This window comes from Perca fluviatilis, chromosome 20 (genome assembly GCF_010015445.1).
Source record: "Perca fluviatilis chromosome 20, GENO_Pfluv_1.0, whole genome shotgun sequence".
NCBI classification, from domain to species: Eukaryota; Metazoa; Chordata; class Actinopteri; order Perciformes; family Percidae; genus Perca; species Perca fluviatilis.
This window is the reverse complement of record NC_053131.1, coordinates 27,110,392-27,131,427: the sequence shown is the minus strand read 5'-3', so window position 1 is coordinate 27,131,427 and position 21,036 is coordinate 27,110,392. Positions and strand designations below refer to the sequence as shown.

Sequence of the window (21,036 nt, the reverse complement as noted above, 5' to 3'; positions counted from 1 at the left end):
GTGTCCACCTTTTAAAGACACTTTTATTTAGTTTAAAATTGCCTCTCTGTTATTTAAAAAAAAAAGCCCAGCACTAAAATCAAAACTACTCACAGAGAACAGGGCTCTTATTGGCCAGAGCAATAAGGGCCTCTCAGCACTCCAAGTATCCTACATCGTTTACAAAATCACTTTGATATAAAAAATATATCAACCTTTAGAATTGTCTGTACTGTTATTGTACGTCTCTATTGCATTTCTATGTCCGTAACCCCAGGAAGACTAGAGGCACCCGTGTGTGCTTCTACTGGGGATCCTTAAACAATAAACCTCAACTGTTCTTTGTGTTTAGTGCTAAATAGCTAATGTTAGCATGCTAACACACAAAACTAAGAAGGTGAACAAGGCAAACTTGCATGTTAGCGAGTTGACATTAGCATTTAGCTCAGTGCACCGCTGTGACTATGACTGTAGACTTGTGGTTTTTCTAATACTAACAGTCTGTTAGTTAGGAGTTGTGCTGGGCTACAAGATCAGTAATAAGACATCTTGATGGAGCTGACCTTCCTGAAACAAATGTGCATTCTAAATCTTAAATGCAAAATAATAACTCATAGAGATTATGTGAATTAAAAAAAAAAAGTTTATTAAATAATTGTTATCCACCAAAAGGATAAAACAAGACATGGCCAAATCATAGTGCAACTTTCACATGACAAAAGATTGTTCAACACAAAACAGGAGAGAGCAGGGAAGGGAGGTGGGGTGTGTGTGGTGTGTGTGTGTGTGTGTGTGTGTGTGTGTGTGTGTGTGTGTGTGTGTGTGTGTGTGTGTGTGTGTGTGTGTGTGTGTGTGTGTGTGTGTGTACTACGACTTTCTGTATGACGTTATCATACAGTCAATGCAGTCTGTCCCTTTCTTATTTTTTTCTTATTTAATCAGCTTCACTATTCTGTTACAAATTTAGCTTTTTTATTTTTGGCAAGCTTGGGGTCTCAGAAAATAATGAGCTGTTTTGATCAATAATATAGGCTAATGTGTCAGTGTTGAGATAGCCTGCCCTTATTCACAGGTTCTCAGTTAACCAACACAGTCCCAAAAACGTTATTACCAAGTGTTAGCGTGGAATCTGTGTGTTTAAGAGTCCTTTTGTCAAACTCCAGTTGACGAATCACTCAGCTCTAGATTTCTTCTCTGTGCCGTTAGAAGCGTTTGACTGGCTTTCAGATGCGTCTTTACCGCTCTGCTCTCCTGTCCCCCCCCCGCCTCCCTGAGATGACTGGTGGTACAGCATGTGAAGTCGCTCTGCGTTCATGTCTGCGTCCTCGGCTCCCTCGCAGCACTTTATCCATGACTGAGGAATAGCCTCGATGCCATAGTGGGCCCCAGCGATGGCCCCTGCCATGCAGGCTATGGTGTCTGTGTCCCCTCCCAGGGCCAGGCTGTACGCTATAGTCCTCTCCAGGCCGCCATAGTTCTCAGGAAGGCATTCTCGTGGCTGCAGGCAGTGGAGGACGCAGAATATGGCAGTGGGGACCGAGTGGAGTGCCGCAATGCCGTTACCTAGAAAGGAAAGACAGGAAGACAGTTTCACCCATTATTGAAACAATCTATTTGCTCTATCCAAATAAAACCTTGATATAATATTTAATCAACAAGAGCAGCAATAGGTAAATAACAATATTTTTTTCAGCTGCAAAATGGCTGTTTTCAAGATCCCTAAGGAGGAAATGGAATTCCATCCTACTGTTCATCCATACTCAAATGAATTAGTCCACCAACAGAAAATAAATCAGCAAATATTTTAATTGTCCAATTATCGTTAAAGTGACTTCAAAGCACTCATTTTGATGGTTCTAGCTTCACAAAATGGGAAAATGTAATGTTTTTCTTCATCTTCTATGAGAGTAGTCTGAATATCTTGTGGTTGTTCGAAGAAAACAAGCAATCTGAATAAGTCAACCTGGGCTTTGAAAAACTGTGACAGGCATTTTCCATTGTTTTCACACAAACAAATCGAGAAAATAATTGGCAGATTATTCAATGATACAAAAAAATGCCATTGTTTGTGACCCTAGATAATAAAAATGAAAATAGAATACAGTACGTATAAAAATATAGGTTTTGGAAATGGATGCCCTCAATGAATAGTCAAGATAAAGATAGACAGATTCTCACCCAGTTCAGAAATGACCTCCTCGATGCTGACCTTGCTCCTGTCCATCAGGTCTCTAACTCTGTGGAGGCGCTCACAGAATGGCTTCTCTGCTTCTTTTAGGCTGGACAGAAACACCATGTTAAAGGAAGATTGATACTAAAGAAATAGCACTCCCAATACAACCTGATTCTATTCCTTTTTGTTTTTCCATCTTTATAAATTCTTCCGTGTTTCCTGCCAATGAACCCCAAACATCAGATTACAGCTCTGACCTCCTAGAGCGGTAGCGTCGTTAATTCAGGACTTACATTCTGGCATCATTGCGTGTAGCTTCGTTGCCCTCCACTTCCTCCATTTCTGTAATTAGCCTGCTGATGAACTGCTGGGGCAGGTCTAGCGCCCCCTGAAGGGAGAGGTGCACAGCTAACGCCTGCAGCACTGCCCCATTGTAACCCAGAGAGCAGGAGTGGGTCAGCATGGCACCCAGACGGGCGAACTGGAGACAAAAAGAAAGAAAGAAATCAAACCAACTCTGCACAAACAAGTCAGTGGATCTCACAATGCAAGCCTGTGCGTTTTATAGTCAGTCATAACTAAGACAAAGTACACAGAAAGGGAAGGTTTTCAGCAAAATAAACATTAACATTATTTTGTGCTGTTTTATGCATTAATGAAGATTTTATAAATACACCCTATCGACTGTGTTTTAAGACACTTGTCTGGTTGTTAGCTGATCACAGAAGAACCACATTATGGTTAGCTAACCACAGTGTCATATGTCAGTGTCAGCATATTAAAGGTGCTGTGGGTAGGACTGCAAAGATCCAGGATTTAGCCAAAAAATTTGAACATCGACACCTTCTCAGTCCCTCACCCCTTTTCGCTAAAGCCCAAAACGGTCTCCTAAGCCCCTCCCCCCACAAGGGAGAATAAATGCGTGTGCATGAACAGTGATTGACACGCAGTTAGACATCCCCCTTTGTGTCCTAGTGATCGGAGACTTGACTTAGCATGAAAGTTACTATCAATTTCAAGTATTTTTGTGCAAGTGTAAAGTATTTTGATTTAAATTCAGGAAAACTGGTACTGAGCATAGTAAATGTTTCTCACCTGCACACTTGGGCCAAAGTTTTTCATTTTTAGAGTCAAGACTTTACTTAAGGTGTGTGTCAAATGGAAAATTAGGACAGTTTACTTGGTCACACAAAAAAATAAATTTCAAATGGAAATAAAAGCACAAACATACTACAGAATTACTGAAGTTTTAGACAATTCATAGAAATTACATAGCTTCAACATGCGTGTCACCAAAGATGTGGTTTTTGCCCAAAGGATGTCCACTGCTCACCCTTTTAACATCAACTGGATCGGGGAAAGCCAGTGCGAAGGGGGCCGCCCTCATGGCTCCCCCATTCCCGAAGGAGCCTCGACCATTAAACTGGTCCCTGGCCGGCTGGTACACATCACTGAGCTGAGGGGAGGACAGCTTTTTCAACACCTGGATCACTCCAGAACCATAACCACGACCTGGGGACGCACTGTACTCCTTAGCAAACCTAGAGGGGTGAGACACCAGGGCAGTTCAATTTGTGTTTTGTGTGTAAGTGCATCCCTCAATTCAAACTCTGCAAACAAAAATATAAGTGACAGCAGCTAGTGTGCATTGGTATACCTGCGAGCCATGTCTTGCTCATCAAAGCCGGCACGGGTGAGTAGAGACTGGACCACACAACGTGCCATTGCCGTGTCGTCACTGTACTCAAGGATACCTAACACACACAGACAGACATATTAACACTGGATGATAGTGTACAAAAACAACGTGCATGACGTATAGGCCTATCAACATTACTAGAATGTCAGCACTGTCTACAAATTGAAGAAATCAATTCATTTCTGTTGACTTGTCAATTAAAGCGTGTTGGCCAAATGTCCTCTAATGTCAATAGAAGTTTGGTTTTCTCATACTTTAGGTTTGTGAACATCAGAATCAGAAAGGGCTTTATTGCCAAGTACGTTTTTTACACAAACAAGGAATTTGTCATGGTGTTGTTGGTGCATGTCACACATTCTCTAAATATAAGAAGGCTAAAAAGAATATATACAATATAAGTATAAACACATACACATAGTAGAGCTGGGCAATATATCGATATTATATTGATATCGAGATATGAGACTAGATATCGTCTTAGATTTTGGATATCGGAAAATGGCATTAGTGTTGTCTTTTCCTGGTTTTAAAGGCTGCATTACAATAAAGTGATGTCATTTTCTGAGCTTACCAGACTGTTGTAACTGCTCTATTATTTGCCTTTACCCACGTAGTCATTATATCCACATTACTTATGATTATTTATCTAAAATCTCTTTGTGTAAATATTTTGTGAAAGCACCGATAGTCAACACTACAATATCGTTGCGGTGTCGATATCAAGGTATTTGGTCAAAATATCGTAATATTTGATTTTCTCCATATCGCCCAGCCCTAACACATAGTATGCATCAATAAAGATAAAAATAGAATGTAAAATAATATAATAAATAAGTTAAACAGAAATAAAGTAATAAAAAGGAACGGTACAGCAGTAAGTATCATTGTAGGCAGGCTACTCATTTCTGCCATTTACTATTATTTTGACGTTTAGCTGTAAATTATGGTATAATAAAATCGATGTGAGTTACTCAGAATGAAACCCCCTATGTAACGCTTTATTGCCTCCAGTTTAATATGGCAGCATAGCCTAGTAAAGCATCTACAGCCCTGGTGAATAAGGGATGTCAGAGCTGGACTCTTCTGCAGGACAGGTTGCCATGGGTTTAGAGTAGCCTACAGTACGTTGGGAGTTTAGCCAATAGCCACGTATCTCTCGCACTTCTATCAGTGCCACCCTGTAATATGGTATTTAATTTCCCCGGACTGGTGCATGAAATCTCATCCTTTCTCTAACCATTCCCTTTGGTCTCGTCGTACAGGCTGCTCAGATGCTGCAGCACACTCTCCATGGGAACCTCCTCCGCTCCTTCAAACTCTCCGCCGACACAATCTCCCAGCACAGCCGCGACCAGCGCTCCCCTAAACCGGGACAAAGACGCCGGGCCCCCCGCTGCCACCGCTCTCACTGCCGCCATTGCCATTCATCCGCCGGTGAAGAGACTTCAACCTACACCGAGAAAACACTCCGAGACAGGTAAAGGATACAGCACAAGCGACGACGACAACAACAACAACAACAACAACAATAATGTCGACTCTCTCTACTGCTTCCCGAAAAGGTTTTGATGCCTGTTTGACCCCGATGGGAGGTTCGGGTCGGCGCACATAGAAATACACTTACATAGAGTGGGCTTTCATTGAAAGACAAGCTGCAGTCTGCTGTGTTTTTATATTTCTATACAAGGATAGGCATTAAGATACCGCAGTTGATACAATAAATGCGACCAAATTTACGAAGAAAAGGTACGTTTCTGTGCCTTGTTGTTAGGGTTTTAAATTTGACCACAGTAGATGTGTTGCGTGTCCACCTTCTTTAGCTATTTTTACCACAGAGCTCACTTTTCTCATGACCACCGTACGCTAAAGTTTGCGCTGATACTCTAATGTTTACGGTAGAGCCATACATCTGTTAAGATCGCCCTCTGCTGGATAGGGGTTCTGGCCCTGACAGGATGAGACCTGTATGTTTACTCATAAATGGATCCAAAATTTAGAATATATTAGTGAAACTGAGGAAAAAATACAGGATCAGTGTCTTATTCGTGTGCTTTATGCGATTTGTCCAAAATAGTGCACTTATAGTCAGACCACGAGGTGAATTATTGAATGTAAAGTCCTCTTCACTTTCATTTATAATGTAGGCCCTACATCTAAAAAATAACAATGAATAACCAGGTTACACCTACCCTCAAATGAAAGTAATTAGGTCTATGAATATGAAGGTAATGACGTTTAAAATGAACACCAAATGTCTACTGCTGTCTTTATTTTAAAGACATAGATCCAGTGTTAAGATTCAATTTTTTACACGATTCTATATTACCCAAAGCTACAGAAATTATTTTCAAATTAATCAATAATATTCCTTCTAGCCAAGCCCTTAAATTACAATTAAGTTAAGCAAATGTAAAGTAATGTATTATCCTTTCACTGAAACTACAGAACATATTTTCTTTTCCTGTCATCCCCAAACTATATTGGAAAGAAATAGAAGAATGGTTTAGACACAATAATGTATCTGTTGAACTCGAATCAAATGCAGATGTAATGTATGGACTGGTTAAGAAAGAGAAACTAGAAAACCTGATGATTAATACAATTCTTAGAATGGCAAAACAACTATTACTTTATGAAACCCCCAACCGTGTTTATTGCTTTATGTAATGAATTTTGCCAATATTGTAAATCCCTGAAATATATGTTTAAAATCCTCAAAGAACTGCTAAGAGGTGTTAGATTGTACCAATTAATAAGTTAAATTCAAAAAACTTTAATTTAAATTGAAGACCATGTATGTATTTATTATATAAATGTTATTATATTTACAAATGCACTTTCATGTGTTATTGTTTTTTTTTTAGATATTTATTATTGTACTACTCCGACACATAATGATTTGAATATTGTGCTTTGTTGTTTGTCAATTTGTTGTTCAATAAAGAAGGAAGAGAAAAAAAAGGTCATTCAAAGCTGAAAAGATTGCCGTATTGACCCGAATATAGCACGCTGTATTTTTCTGGGGATGGCATTTGAAAAAAACGGGGTTAGGCGAAGGGTTGGTGTGAAGACTAGAAAAGTAAATGTCATTACGCATTTACAACAGCAACCACTACAGTACAACACAATTATCTGGAGCAAGATACCATTTCTGACAACTACCTACAATGTCAGGAGCAGAAGACGGAGAAAAGCCACCCAAAATTACGGTAAAGCTATAACGTTATCTTTCCCACCAAAGTGTTGTCTTCGTCGTCGTCTTAGTGGACGGTTTAACGTTATATGTAACGTTGTTTCTTCTCTTCAGAAATTAAATCCAAAACATTGGCTAGCTAGATGGTTGGTTGCCTTGTTCTCACAGTTACACCTTGTCTTGGCGCTAGCCGACTAAGTTACCCTCTTTATTTAGTTTGCTGCTGCATCCTTTTTGTTAGTAGCGTTAGCTGCTAGCATAAATAACCCATAACCCCCAAAAGTGGGTGGATGTTTGGAAGCGCGGCGTCTGCTGCATAATTAAAACATGGCGGACTCGGAGGAATTTAGACTTAAACGATTAAAGGTAAGAAATGCAAATCTATAATATAATTATAGCGACACTCAGACGGCAAGCTGAATTGATCAGTTGATGTTGCTACATAAGAAGACATTTAGTTATTGTGGGCTAACTTCCGGTCGAGATGGGCACATTGAAGCTAACGTTAGCAAGCTAGCTTACAACCCTGCAGCTTGCTGCACTGATGCATGCCGCCACGCCAAGTTCCCTAATAGCCTGACAATTTGATAAACTGCAAACGAATATATTAAAGAGAATATGATGCAGGTCTTTTTGTGAACCCCAAGAGCCTTTATTATCCCAGCACTACAGCTGGAGCTGGTGCTGTTGACTGCTGGTTCCATAAAGCCCTTGCATCGCGGAGGGCTGCAGCGAACAATAAAAAAGTGGAGATTTTAATGAACATTTAGTGTTGGCCAACGAGTCACCAATGTTATTTTTTTACTTGAGGACCCCGCTAACTACTACATTGTCTTACTGGATTGTTTGGTGCGTGTGTGTGTCTGTATAAGTTTACGCCAGGGCACGATGAATGGCCGAATTTTAAATGGAGTTTGGTGGGACGCCCCCCTCCATACCACTAATGGATATATTATATAATAGCAAGAAATTAATGACCGAGGCTCGTATAGCCAGTTTCCTAAAATATGGACATGGGGAGGTTAAAATCAGTGAGGGCAGGGTGTTATTTGATGAGATTGTAGGGTTTCTCATGCTACCCCGAACAGTAAGATATAAACTCATTATATCGGTAGGATTTGTAAAAATAAAAATAGAAAGACACAAATGTGTTTTCCTATTTCACTAAAGTCAAAGACACTATCTACTGACTACTGATTTTGGTGATGGTTGTGCTTGGTACTGTCACTGTTGTGTTATTACTGTGTAAAGTGATGGGGCAAGTTGGCTTGCCAGCCAATTGTATGGGAAATGGGTTTGCTGCTTGAGGCAGAGTGTGTGTGTGTGTGTGTGTGTGTGTGTGTGTGTGTGTGTGTGTGTGTGTGTGTGTGTGTGTGTGTGTGTGTGTGTTAGTATGGAATACATCACAGCTTAAAAATACAGTTGTGATGTACAAGTGGCCCTCCCTTTGTGCAGCTGAAGTCGAGTTCAACACTATCACATTGTTGTCTGAGAAGATATTAGCTGGAGGTTGGTGGCGCATTTTAAAAATCTGATGGTTCATTAAGTTATAAGAAATGGAGAGGGGATATGCTATACACATACATACAACTGTTTGAATGGCTGAAATGGTTTGAATATTTGCTGAAACTGATTCCTGATAACAGTAGTTGAGACAGATATAATCTGTTCCTCTGCCTCCCCCTAATGCTCCTTTAGCAATTGCGGGTTTCCACTGCTATTAGGAGCACCAGTAGGAGGCAGATGAACGGGATTGTTTTCACAGATAATTTGATTCATATAGTACTCTCAGAATATAGTGACAGTCTGAGCAAATATGACAAAATGTTATTTTTTATTAAGGTTACCAACTGTAGCTTGAAGTTATAGCTATTTGGTATTTATAGTGTGGGTGAAATGTTGTTTCCTTTGACATTTTGAGGTTTTATTTTAGACTTTATGTATTTCAGAAATTTTTAAGTGTCTTTAGTGTATGTGAAGCCAAATGAAAAATGACCATGCGAGTGGACAATAACGATCTATTCTAGATTTGACAGTGAGGAATAGAAGATTAAAGTGCATCATTCCTTGAGTTCCTTGAGATACGTGAATTTGCCGCTTGAAATCCCTAACCCGTTTCTCCCCTTCAGCATGAGGAGCGCCTGTCCAGAGTGTTTGACGAAGTGATGGGGCTTGGAGACTTTGCTGACTCCTCCAGGAGCTCTTTCATCTCTTCCCCAAGTGGAGGTCCGGACGAGACAAAGGGAGTAGACAAAACTTCAGGACAAGGGGAACACCAGCCGGTAGAAGAAGAGGATAGCAGCAGCAGCAGACCGGAAGAAAAGATTGATGAGGGGATGGGAGAGTCATCCTTTCCTCGCATTTCCTCCCCTCCCTCTGTCCGAAACTCCTCGTTTACCATGGGAACCAGCGAAGGAGGGGGAGGAAGTGGAGGGGCAGCATTTGATGACGCACTGGATGGCCTTCCTTCTTATGGGCCAGAAGAAGAAGAAGAAGGAGAAGAAGAAGAAGATGAAGACTGGCACTTTGCCATGCAAATGGACACCCTGGAGGATGTTAATGTGGGCAAGACAAACCCAGAAAGAGCCCAACCAGGAGTGGGGAACAACGCAACTCAAGACGAACCCTTTGCGCGTCAGCCCAGAGAGGAGCAAGAGCGGGAAGGGAGCAGTGGGTCTGCTAACACCTCCCACTCCTCCCAGGACAATACACCTGACAACAGCCGAGGTAAACCTGCATGCAAATGAGAAAGACGGTTGTAAAAGACAAGAGTGATCACCAGTGCCATGCTGCAAGTGTCTATCCAATGTATTGTACTACTTCATAGGGCCCTGATCTGGCGGTGGAGCCATGATACCGATGTCCCGCCCATACACCCGCTTCACCAATCGCGAGTCAATCACCGCTGTCAATCATGACGTTTCACGCTGTTTTTATAGCATCAAATAAATAATTTAAACCAAATTTATCCAAAGAAATTAACACATGAACATATGTCAGCAATATCGAAACTATCTAAAATGACAGAAACCAACTTTGGGAAAAAAAAGAATTTGAAGTGTACCTCGTTTTTGTTTGTTTATTTATTTATTTTGTTTATTTGGCCCGTGTCCCACCAACAAACATGGAGAGGGTGGGATTTATGACCTATACTGCAGCTGGCCACCAGGGGGCGATCGAGGTGTTTTGGCTTCACTTTTGGAGAGCTGTTAAGGCAGTCCATCTACAGCCTATGGTCCTGACCATAGACTGTATAATAATGGACAAAGCATCCGGTTCGGCAAATGCGGAAGTGCCTTAAAACTGCATTCTATCTGAATTCCAGCAGGGGGCGACACATGCAGTTGCAAAAGGAGGTTTGTTTCTGTAGAGGTCTATGAGAAAGTGACCCACTTCTCACTTGATTTATTACCTCCGTAAACATTTTCATAATGAGTTTATGGTCTCAATCGCTAGTTTTCAGTCTTATGCAACACAGAATGATAATTTTTTTAAATTATGGTCTCGTTGATTTTAAAATCGGCGATAAATCAGGGGGTGTTTTAGGGCGTGGCTATGATGTAATTGACAGTGAAAGTGTGTAACGTAACGTAGCTCCTCCCTCACTCTTCCCTCTCGTCTTAAATCGTCACATCCGCAACCAGGATGGCTGCGCCCATAACGGCAAACTCATTGACTCATAGCAGATCTCCACAAACCAATGGGTGACGTCACACATGCTCTGTCCATTAATATTATACCGTCTATGGTCCTGACACACCAGGACCATTGTTCTTTGGGCTTTTATTAAAGGGGCACACCACCAATTTTACGCATCAGGTTCAGTTCATTTGTCACAGAGAATACTACTAAACTAAACAGTTGTATAATCTGCTCTAGGGCTCTGGAAGGAGCTTTCTGAGGTCTGAGAAAATAATACCAATAATGTCCTAGAGATTTTTAGAGCTTTCAAAGAAATGGGCATTTACCAGGCAGGGAGGGTCTAACAAAAGACACTATGGAGTTGCATTATGGAAAATGTAGAATCCAGTATTTTGGTGGCTTGGCCTGTTCTTGAGAATAAAGGACAAGATATCTTGACCATTCCTCTCTCTTGTAAGTCTGTGTCCTTTTATAAAAGTGCAATACTAAATGGCTGAAGTGGCCATTTAACCGACTTTGGCTAGTCATTTCATGTAGTTTGTGCACAGTGGTGCAGGCACCGGTTGACTTTATCAGCAGCCAAAAGCAGAGAGAGTGGGCTGACATGCTGTACTGCATAATAAATTCCTTTTAGTGGGAAATCTCCTTCTCATTTTATACCAGGCCTCTTTCACAGGGACATGACAACAGGCTGACAATTCCAGTGCAAAGCAAAACTTAACAGAACCAGTTGCAGTAGTCGTATTCTCAGCATACAACTACACTGTTAAACAAAATTGAGAGTGTTGTGAAAATGGTAGCCTTGTTTGTTTAGTTTCTCTCTATTTTATCTTTTTATTAACTAGTAGTGTTTATAGCTTGTTTAAGTGCAACTTTTAACAAAAAGCACACAGTTCATTGAGATATCAGCTGGGTGTGTCAGGGTTTGGTGTGTGCTGCCCCAGAACAAAATGTGAGATGAACGTGTGTGTGTGTGGGGTGGGGGGGGTAAAATTCTTGGAAAATAGTTTTAAGTGCGCTATGGAATTTGCGCCAGTGTGTTTTATTGTCCATTATTTGCAGGCATTTATGGTGGTCTGGACTAGTTGTAAACTCCTAGGTGAAGTATGTACTGTTTTTAATGAACGTTTTCTTTTCTACCTTTCTATCAGATGGAGGCGTCCTGAACCAGACAGATGAGACCGAAGATAGCCAGCAGGGAGAGGTAGGGCTCTAGAAAGACTGTCAAGTAAATGCGGTGAAAAAACTTGTTGAACCTTCGTCAGATAATTACGAATACTCTATTATTTCAGAGGTCAGACGCAGCTCCAATGGCGGACAGTAATCCCCCAATGTCTCCTAGTATCAATATTAAAGATGAGCCCATTGATGAGGGCTACGATGCTGCTTTACTGCCTCAGAGCTCCATCAGACAAATCAAAGAGGAGCTGGAGCATCAGGAGGTAGGTGTGAGGAGAGAATGTTCTCAGTATGCACCTGCTGTTTATGTTCAGTACTACTAAGTGTAGAATTGTAATGGGATTTAACCAGAAAATAATGAAGGATTGGATTGAAGCTGTTGACAGCCCATACTGTATGCTGTTTGTTAATAATCGTAGAATCAAGGTCCAAAAGGATCACAAAAAAATCTATGTTGAATAAAATACAAGATCATTAATTCTATTCTTGCTGAAACCGGCCTGCTTCACTACTCATTACTACAATGCATAAGTTGAATGACCTTGTTTTGTTTTGCTCCGACTCTCAACACTGGTGGCAGCATGCAACGAATGACCATCAATAATTTAATCGCATTTCTTTGATTGATCCTTGCTGTCCACAGCACGACGGTTACACTAACTTTAACTGGTACTGGTCGGTACCGCAGAGGAAAATATTCCACTATCCGTAAAAAAAAAATGAGCGAGTATGTTGAAGTGGTGCTTCACAGATCAGGGATGGAGAGAGATCCGCTTTTCTATGACCGCGACAGCAATACAATGAGCTGCTGTGTTTTTAAGGACATCTTATGCAGTTTTATGGCTGGTTGAAAAATATTTTGGTATCATATTTAAAAAAATTTTTATTTATTTTATTTTACCAGCCATTGGCGGACAAACCAAAAAGTTAATTTTGCACCCTGAGTCAAATGCTTTTTCAATTTTATTTTATTATTTTATTTGTTCTCGTTTCAGGAGGAGCTGAGGATCAGCTCTGTCTACTCTGTAGGTGGAGGGAACACCTTTGCATCTCCTACCGGTAGGTTAATTTATTTGTTCGTTGTTGGGACATGCTTCTCTCATTTTAACATCAGACCTGACATTTTGTAGTGGTCATATTGTGTCCTGTTCATGTTTGAAAGTTAGATAAGAAGAAGACTTTAGCAGGAAGCAATCTCAGAACCCATTGGCTACCAGTCTGATGACGATTTAGCCTCTGTGGGAAAATATATATATATATATATATATATCTATCTCTTTATTTATTTATTTCGGGGTTTCCGGTGTAGCCAGCGGAATTCCGGGCCAAGACTTCTTCTTCCGTGTGCTGCGTCAGATTAGCAACTTGAGACGCGAGAATGGATCTGGAGTTAAGAAACAACGTCTCTATAAACAGATGTTGGCATATTAATGCAGATAAATCACTTTTTTTTTTTTTTTTTTAAAGCAACCAAGGTCAGATGATAGCCGATGGGTTCCAAGAGTGCATTTTGTCTAATGTGTTCCGCCTCTTTTACTCTCGGATTGTTTACCTGCATGCAACCAAAGCCCACTCACAAACAGATTTCAAACCGAAAAAAACCACAACGCTTTCAACAAGCTCTTGTCCCGTTGTTCAAAATCTGTCGCACACACCGAAAATGCTGGGGTCAGTTTGGTTACTGCACGCAAGAGCCATTGGGTTAGTCCGGTCATGTTTTAAAGGACCATAACCGTGGTTTTGTTTCAACCAAATAAATATCTGTTTTCATCTTCCGTCAGTGACAGTCATTTCCCAAAGCATGCATACCAAGCCATACTTGAACTTTTCTAATATTTTGCGAAATGTGTAGTGCTTGTAGTTGTAAGCACACATGATTGACTGGGCTGACAGTGGAAAACCCCTGGTATGGTCATTTAAGCAGTAGACATTTTAATGTCTACTGCTTAAATGATTTATAGCTGGAAAAACACTGTTAAAACATGAATAACGACTGCATTCAGTTAAGATACTCCAGTTCTGGGGGCAGTGGTATTATTGTGCATGCTGGTTCACCGGCAGAGCCCTGCTAATGTTTTTTTAGATGCATCTGTGTCAGCAGCCAGTGGTTTAGAACTGCAGATTTTCCATGTGTGGGTTATCAAAAAATATTGTTGTTGTTACTTGTTCTTCTTTCTTTTCCCTCTTATCCACTCAAGTGCCAGCTGCAGTCCCAGCTCCTACTCCAACGGCCATTTTTATCCCAGGTAGAGGACAGCATGTCCTACAAGCTATAGCTCCCCTCCCTCTCAGACCGCCAGCTCCAATCCCCAGTTCACTACCAGCTCTGGTACCAGCACCCCCACGCCCACCTCCGCCTGCCGTTCCTGGTAGCGTTCGCTGCAGTGGCTGCTCTAAGGTACTGTTGTAACTTTGTGCTGCTTAACATGACCCCTCTACATAGATGTGCGTAGTATTAAGGGAAAACTGTTTTATTTTTTTAATGTCAAACACTTTTGAATAGTCACTCATGTCTATTGCATTGTTATTAACATGGAATACTGACAGATTCATATTTTCTATATTTATCGGCTATATTTATGGCACGATAAGCAGAAATGATGTTTAATGTGTCAGGACTTTTGGCAGCGATGTAGCATTTTATTCCCTGTCAGTTTTATGTTTCATGGTTCTGTAAATGGTTGTAGGTTCTTCTGAAAGGCCAAACAGCATTCCAAAGGAAAGGTTCGACGCAGCTCTTCTGCTCCACGGTCTGTCTGACTGGTCATCTGCCTCCAGCTAACAAGAACCGATCCTGTTTTCAGTGCAACAGGTACATCTTTGTTCAGTATATAAACTTAAATCTGGGTTGCATTTAGCTCCCATGAGCTGGCAGTCGGTTTATATGAGGTGTATTCGTTTACCACATGAAAATACTCATGGTCAAAATATTGTGCTCCTTTCAGTTTGTTTTAGGGAGTTTTGCTATTTCTGACTTTTAAAGTTAGGTAGATGAATACAGAAGAGTTGATTTTGCAACCGACAAGTGTAAAGGGTGCCTTAAGGCAGCAAGACATTTCCATCATATTGCTGAACACTGCATGTTTTTTCTTGATAATATACTGTATGACAATCTAATTCTATTGTAGTGTAATTGAAAATGTGTCTATTCAGTGGCCCACATGTCAGAATCCTAAATCCCATGTACAGTTAAAAAACTTATATAAAAAGCTTTTTTTCCTCACCAAAACACTATGTATGTTTGTAGTTTTTCTCTCCATCATTTTACTGTACACATTGTCATTTTTCTATAAAGTGACAAGTGATCGTCTCATTTAATCGCGTGGGAGTAGGGCTGGGCGACATGGAGAAAATCAGATACCGCGATATTCTTGTCCTAATACCTCAATTTCGATATTGTGGCGAAATTATAGGGTTGACAATTGGTACTTTAACAAAATATCTTCACAATGAAATTTAAGATATGTAATCTTCAGTAATGTGGACATAATGTCTGGGTAAAAAAAATAATAGAACAGCTAGAGTAGTCTGGTAACACAGAAAATGAGATCACTTTACTGTAATGCAGCCTTTAAAACCAGGAAAAGACAACACTTAAGCCATTTACGATATAACGATTTCCAAAATCTAAGACAATATCTAGTCTCATATCACGATATCGATATATTGCCCAGCCCTACATGGGAGTTTATTAATTTTAAAGTTCCAAATTTGACACTGAGCACTATTACTCCTAATATATTATTATTATTATTATTATTATTATTATTATTATTATTATTATTATTATTACAATTACAGTTGTCTTCAAAGAAATTGATTCATATTGACTTTGTTCAGGCAAGGTTGAATGCATAATAAATAAAACGTCTTTTCTATTAAATTCCAAATATTCAACGTTTTGTCATTTTTGCCACTTTGTATGTTCCAACCCCAATCCTGCCATCTTCCTGTTTTTTTGACTACTGTCTTTTGTTTTTTTTCCTTGTGCCATTCTCTCTGCAGGGAGATTCTTCAGCCCAGGGACATGATCACGATTCCATCAGACGGCAACACCTACTTTTACTTCTGTGGCCAGTTTTGTTTGTCTGTCTTTAGACACAAGAAGAAAACCGTTGACAAAGTTCCTGATAAATGGGCTGACAAACGAGTGGAGAAGAAACCCGAGAAGCCGCCTGAGAAACCAGTGGAGCGCCCACCTGAAAAACCCTTCTGCAGTGTCTGCAGAGTCTCCAATAGGGTAAGAGAGACACAAACGGCTAGCTTTAACGGCAAAGACAGATTTTGGTCAAGATGCCTGATAAGCCAAGTTAACAGCATTGGCCTAGGTTCCCTGTGTCCTTAATCTACAGTCTAATTCTCTTTCTCCTCCTTGTGTTTGACTATTATCATCTTTGCAGCAGATTGAGCATGAGGTCACCCATCAGGGTCGTCTGCACAGACTCTGTAGTAATGCTTGTTTTGTAACATGGCGCAAGATGCGGCAATTAGCCATGAACTGCTGTGAAGGCTGCGGACTTTACTGTAGTAGCAGCTCAGGCTCCTGTCAGACGCTCACAATTGAAAGAACTCAGCTCAACTTCTGTGGTCCGACCTGCATTGGCACCTACAAACAGGTATGTGTTTGTGTGAAAGATCATTTTCATATAATCTTGTTTGGTTCAGTATTTATGAACTCTTTGGCTATACTAGCAATTTCTGCATATTAGTGGCTCCAAATGGCAATAAGATGTCAGTTTGAGTAGCTATAAATCATGTAACAGCAGAAAATCACGCACAGCCCCCTCATGTTTATGAAGCAAATGTAAACCTCTTCAATACTAATTGTGTATTTTTTTTGCTTTTTTTCGCACAGACCTGCAGAAAGACGGTTACGTGTGCCTACTGTCACAAAATGGCTGTAGTGTCCTCCACCCTTATGGAACGAGACCAAAGGGGCAAAGTTCAGCTTTACTGTTCATCTGCTTGTGTGGAACAGAGTCGACCACCCCCACACATTCTCACAGGTAGTACACACCTCAGAGACACACACTCACGTGCCAAGGTTAGCATATAAATGCATACTGAAATGCAGAACTTAGAAAAGGCTTCAGATCTTCTCAGTGACCAAAATAATCTTCTTACTGGTTTATGAAAACCTACCAAACGCAAAATATAATGAATTTAAAACTTTACAGGTGGCACCTTACGTTACATCACTGCAGCCTATATCCCAACCAAATCCAGCGAATGCATGTCTCATTATTAATTAATTAATTTGATGTTACCCCTTTCCTTTAGGTGCTGCATTCCCCTGCTGCCAGTGCAGGGTGTCTGCTGTTCCTCAGTATCATCTGGCCATGGTGGACGGCACCATTCGTAACTTCTGCTCTTATGACTGTGTCTCTACATACCGGGTAAAGGCACCAGTAGCATAGGACCTTTTTTTATATCGAACATAAGATGTTGATGGAGCATCTTTTGGCCTAGATTTGACATTGCTGTTATTTTCACCCCATGTCTTTACAGAAGTCCGGGGACACCTCTCAGCCAGACTTGACCAATGGAACCTCTGTTCTCAGGGACTCCCTCAGAGATCCCCCCAAAGCCGGGCCCTTTCCCGGAGCAAGCTCAGTCCCTCCCATCCCTCAGGACTACCCATCTTCAGTGCCCTACTCGGGCCACCATCCCAGTCATACCTCAGTGCCCCCACTGGTGCCCAACTACCCAGCTATGTCCTCCCCCTCTGTCCCTGGGCAAGCCCAGGCCAGAGCACCTGCTGATCACTCCTTGAAACCAGCAGAAGGCGGGCCCAGTGACCCCTCCAAGCTGAACTGCCATCAGTGCAGCAAACAATTCAACATGAAGCCGCTGCTATTCAGTAACCAAGTAAGGAGCACAGCTCACATGCACATACAGACTCTGTATATTCAGAGACTTAAGTGTCCGGTATACTCGCTGCAGCCGACCTGTCGTGCGTAAATGTCACGTCATGGGAGTGCCGTAACCGTTTATACTTGCGCGTGGTGGTCGCAACACTAGCTGCAGTCTTCTCCTGAACAGAGGTGGCGCTAATGAGGAAAGGCTACAGACTTTGTTAATTCTACGGACTAGAAGAAGAAGAAAAAGGTAAACAACGGCAGAACTGGCAGCAGCATTGGCGTCAATGTTTCGATTTGATTTGATGACCTTCTTCGTCGGATCAGCCTTTCATTGACCATAAAATAATTCATCTTAACCCAGTAAGTTTACAAGAGAGACTTGCAGTCACTCGGAGAGTCCTGGAATCCGGTTCCCCTCGAACTCGTCAATGCTTCCTGTTTCCACTTTGTCGTGCGCCGCTGAAAAAAATAGAGTGGTGAACGACCTCTGGCGCACCAGCGAGATCTACGTCATTTTGACGTCACGTTGGCGAGCGACAGGTCGGCTGCGGCGACTGTAAAAAGGCCTTTAACCCTAACCCTTGTAGCTAGCTGCATGATGGGTGTTAAATTCATCACCTAACTATGATCACCTTACACTAATGCTAATTCTTTCCTGCAGGGTCGTATTTCTATGTTCTGCAGTAGGACTTGCTGTGATCAGTATAAAACCCAGAAGAACATCCTGATGGTGTGTGAGTTCTGTAAACAGGAGAAAGTGCCCTTTGACATCATCAGTTACAACCAACAGGACCTGATCTTCTGCAGTGAGAGTGAGTTAACACAGAAAAGGCTTTTCCCTATTATCCTCTCCTCTGCTTTGTTTTCAGGTATTCCTATGGCTCAATGGAAAAGAATTGTAGCCTTGATTGAAGTATAAAATTGCAAATGCAGAACGTCTGATTAATGCCAGTCAACTCGGTCCACTCACAATCTCGACAAAACTGGCCTAAATGATGACCAACTACAGCTCTGGCCTTCCATACTTTTAAATTATTAATCAACTTAGGTCTAAAAGTCAAATTAAATCACTGTTATAGGACTTGTGGGCTGAAACATATTTTTGTTTGTTGTACTTAAATTTAAATAATATCATACCCCACCCATTCTGTGTTCCAGACTGTAAGCTTCTCTTCAAACATGATATTACATCTCGTAACAAGGATCATCCCTGGCGTCCCTGCACCTACTGCTCCGGCATCGGCCAGAAGATGCTGCACAGTCACTACGGAGGCAAGATGGAGGAGTTCTGTAAACCCCACTGCATGTCCCAGTACACTGTGCTCTACTATGGGGTAAAGAGACAGACGTCCCTCTACACTGTATACATTGTAGGCCATTAAATCAAGGGGATTGACTTACTGTTTGTTCAAGGTGGTTACATTCTTTTCTTTTCTTCTCTCTAATCCTGTCTTTTCTTCCCTCCTCCTCCTCCTCTACTGTCCAGATGGGTCGATGTGACAGCTGTAGGAAACAAAGCTATATGACTGAGAAGCTGCAGTGTTTGGGTTCAGTCCGTAATTTCTGCAACCTGACCTGCCTGTTGCAGTACTGCCACCTGCATTTTGAGACGAGCCAACACACCAGCAGTAACGGTACTGGAGCGGCCCCACAAGCACCATATGGTAAATTGTGTTCTCAAATCAGTGTTCTACGGTATGATGTTGAGTAGCAGTCTACATGCCTACAAGCTCATGCTAGTTAAAATAACACCTAAATAGGTATTTTCCCATAGACTGTTTAAAAGAAGTGCACGTAGCCACCGTGACGTCACCCTATGGTTTGTGAACTACAATTTTGAAGCCTTGAGTTTGACATTTTGCCCGTCCCCGTCTTGTTTTTGTTTGGGTTTTTTTAAGCCAGAAGTGACCAGATTTGGACGAGAGGGTGAAGCTCAAGTTCCAAGCTAACGCTAACACTAGCTTGCTTGCACATTTAGAAAGGTGCATCCGTAATTCACGTCAACTGTCCTATTAACTGGGATGATAATTTTGGCTACATACAGGCTTAAAACTAAATGTACTTACTGAAAAAAATGAACAGCCGACTACTTGGAGCGTCATTAGTTCAAAAGCTGAAAAAGACATTTTTAGGCAACCAAAATGTTACACATGGCTTTCATCAACTGAAAACAAACTGTGAAAGGGGCAAAATTCTAAGACAAAAACAGGTTCAAGGCTATTTGTACGCAGTGCCATGGACACGCATTGTTAAGCCTCTATCCAAATTGACAATTGTGGTAGATCTGCTGTGGTAAACTTTTAACTTCGTCGTTTTACATCTTGTCGGCAGAGACACTATAGAAACTTTTGTATTTATATTCAGCCATGTGAAACATGATTTCATTCGTCTTTATTATTTGCGATGCTGTTGGTACAGGTGATGTTTTGTGTACATGCTGCCCAGAGCTTTGTGAGCACGAAGTGGTATGTGCTACTTTGTTTGTCAAATTCAAATGGAGTGAAAACCACGCCCAATCAGCACAAATGAGCACCGTCTTAGTCACGTTTTGGAGTGCATCCAGTGAGAAAAGAATAGAGGGGGAAAAAAGAAAAGTAGTAATCTCACATTGTTAAATGACCAAAATCTAACTTTGGTATGTTTCTCTCTTCCTCCAGCGCCAACCCAGCCCCACCACTCCTCAAAAATGAATCCTGTCATAGCTGGTGTCGTGTCACTGGCCAATGGCTCTGCCACTCAGCCCAGTGTGTCAGCAGATACTGCTCTTACTGGTTAGTAGGGCTGCACGATGTGGATAAAGAGCCCTATTGCCATTGCGATTTACAATACTGCGATATAATGGTATCATGAGTCTACCTGCTTGATTATCAAGAAGAATTGACAAAATACTAACCTTTTGAAATTTGTATTTCTCAACTTGAACATACAAACATACAACTTTAATATTTTACAAAATTAAATAATAAAAAGCAATCTTTTCAAAATAGACATTTTTGCTTTGCTCAACAGTACAAATGAAATGAATAGAACAAATAAGAAAAATACAAATACTTTTTCTTTCTTCCTTTATAAACAATGACATTTAAAATGGTTGTAATATAATTACTAGTGATTAAGTTACAAAATCTACTTTGTACAGCCTCTTAAAGTCTGCATGGTCTAAAAACCCTCTTCTGATACTCAGTTGACCATACACGACACGCACTACTCCCTAAACAGACTGACTGTTCATATCTTTTGTAGACGTTACAAGGGTAGCGTATTTCAGAGGGCAGATTCAGCGCAGAACCATAAATCGGGCATTGGTGAG

The 21,036-nt window shown here is 41.1% G+C and overlaps 2 protein-coding genes across 3 annotated transcripts in view; one reads left to right on the top strand and one right to left on the bottom strand.

Annotated features, from left to right (window-relative positions):
* Positions 1 to 774: 774 nt before the first annotated feature.
* adprs (ADP-ribosylserine hydrolase) lies at positions 775 to 7,332 on the bottom strand. Of its 2 annotated transcripts, none has more exons than XM_039786012.1 (6): positions 7,088 to 7,332; positions 3,810 to 3,906; positions 3,486 to 3,693; positions 2,446 to 2,633; positions 2,158 to 2,258; positions 775 to 1,542 (listed from the first exon to the last, which is right to left on the bottom strand). In XM_039786012.1, exons 2-6 carry the CDS (start codon positions 3,875 to 3,877, stop codon positions 1,151 to 1,153), a joined length of 957 nt encoding a protein of 318 aa, XP_039641946.1. In that variant the 5' UTR covers positions 3,878 to 3,906; positions 7,088 to 7,332; the 3' UTR covers positions 775 to 1,150. The 2 variants fall into 2 exon arrangements, with proteins under 2 accessions (XP_039641946.1, XP_039641945.1); XM_039786011.1 differs by lacking the exon at positions 7,088 to 7,332 and adding an exon at positions 5,089 to 6,616.
* Positions 6,887 to 21,036, top strand: part of LOC120549257 (zinc finger MYM-type protein 4-like) — a 28,053-nt gene continuing 13,903 nt past the window's right edge. The window contains exons 1-16 of the mRNA XM_039786013.1: positions 6,887 to 7,060; positions 9,174 to 9,771; positions 11,838 to 11,890; positions 11,979 to 12,128; positions 12,861 to 12,924; positions 14,064 to 14,263; positions 14,553 to 14,677; positions 15,871 to 16,105; positions 16,266 to 16,481; positions 16,721 to 16,871; positions 17,146 to 17,261; positions 17,374 to 17,733; positions 18,388 to 18,538; positions 18,885 to 19,060; positions 19,213 to 19,390; positions 20,384 to 20,497. Of these exons, the coding sequence (XP_039641947.1) occupies positions 7,019 to 7,060; positions 9,174 to 9,771; positions 11,838 to 11,890; positions 11,979 to 12,128; positions 12,861 to 12,924; positions 14,064 to 14,263; positions 14,553 to 14,677; positions 15,871 to 16,105; positions 16,266 to 16,481; positions 16,721 to 16,871; positions 17,146 to 17,261; positions 17,374 to 17,733; positions 18,388 to 18,538; positions 18,885 to 19,060; positions 19,213 to 19,390; positions 20,384 to 20,497 (2,929 nt within the window). The 5' untranslated portion in view covers positions 6,887 to 7,018. The remainder of the gene's footprint in view (positions 7,061 to 9,173; positions 9,772 to 11,837; positions 11,891 to 11,978; positions 12,129 to 12,860; positions 12,925 to 14,063; positions 14,264 to 14,552; positions 14,678 to 15,870; positions 16,106 to 16,265; positions 16,482 to 16,720; positions 16,872 to 17,145; positions 17,262 to 17,373; positions 17,734 to 18,387; positions 18,539 to 18,884; positions 19,061 to 19,212; positions 19,391 to 20,383; positions 20,498 to 21,036) is intronic.

What these genes read in the sequence shown, in the direction of transcription:
- adprs (XM_039786011.1), bottom strand. Translation starts at nt 5,275, where the DNA reads ATGGCAATGGCGGCAGTGAGAGCGGTGGCAGCGGGGGGCCCGGCGTCT. An exon ending in GAGCAAGACATGGCTCGCAG is followed by an intron (nt 3,694 to 3,809) that starts GTATACCAATGC and finishes TCACCCCTCTAG; the next exon opens with GTTTGCTAAGGAGTACAGTG. An exon ending in ATCCAGTTGATGTTAAAAGG is followed by an intron (nt 2,634 to 3,485) that starts GTGAGCAGTGGA and finishes TTTTGTCTCCAG; the next exon opens with TTCGCCCGTCTGGGTGCCAT.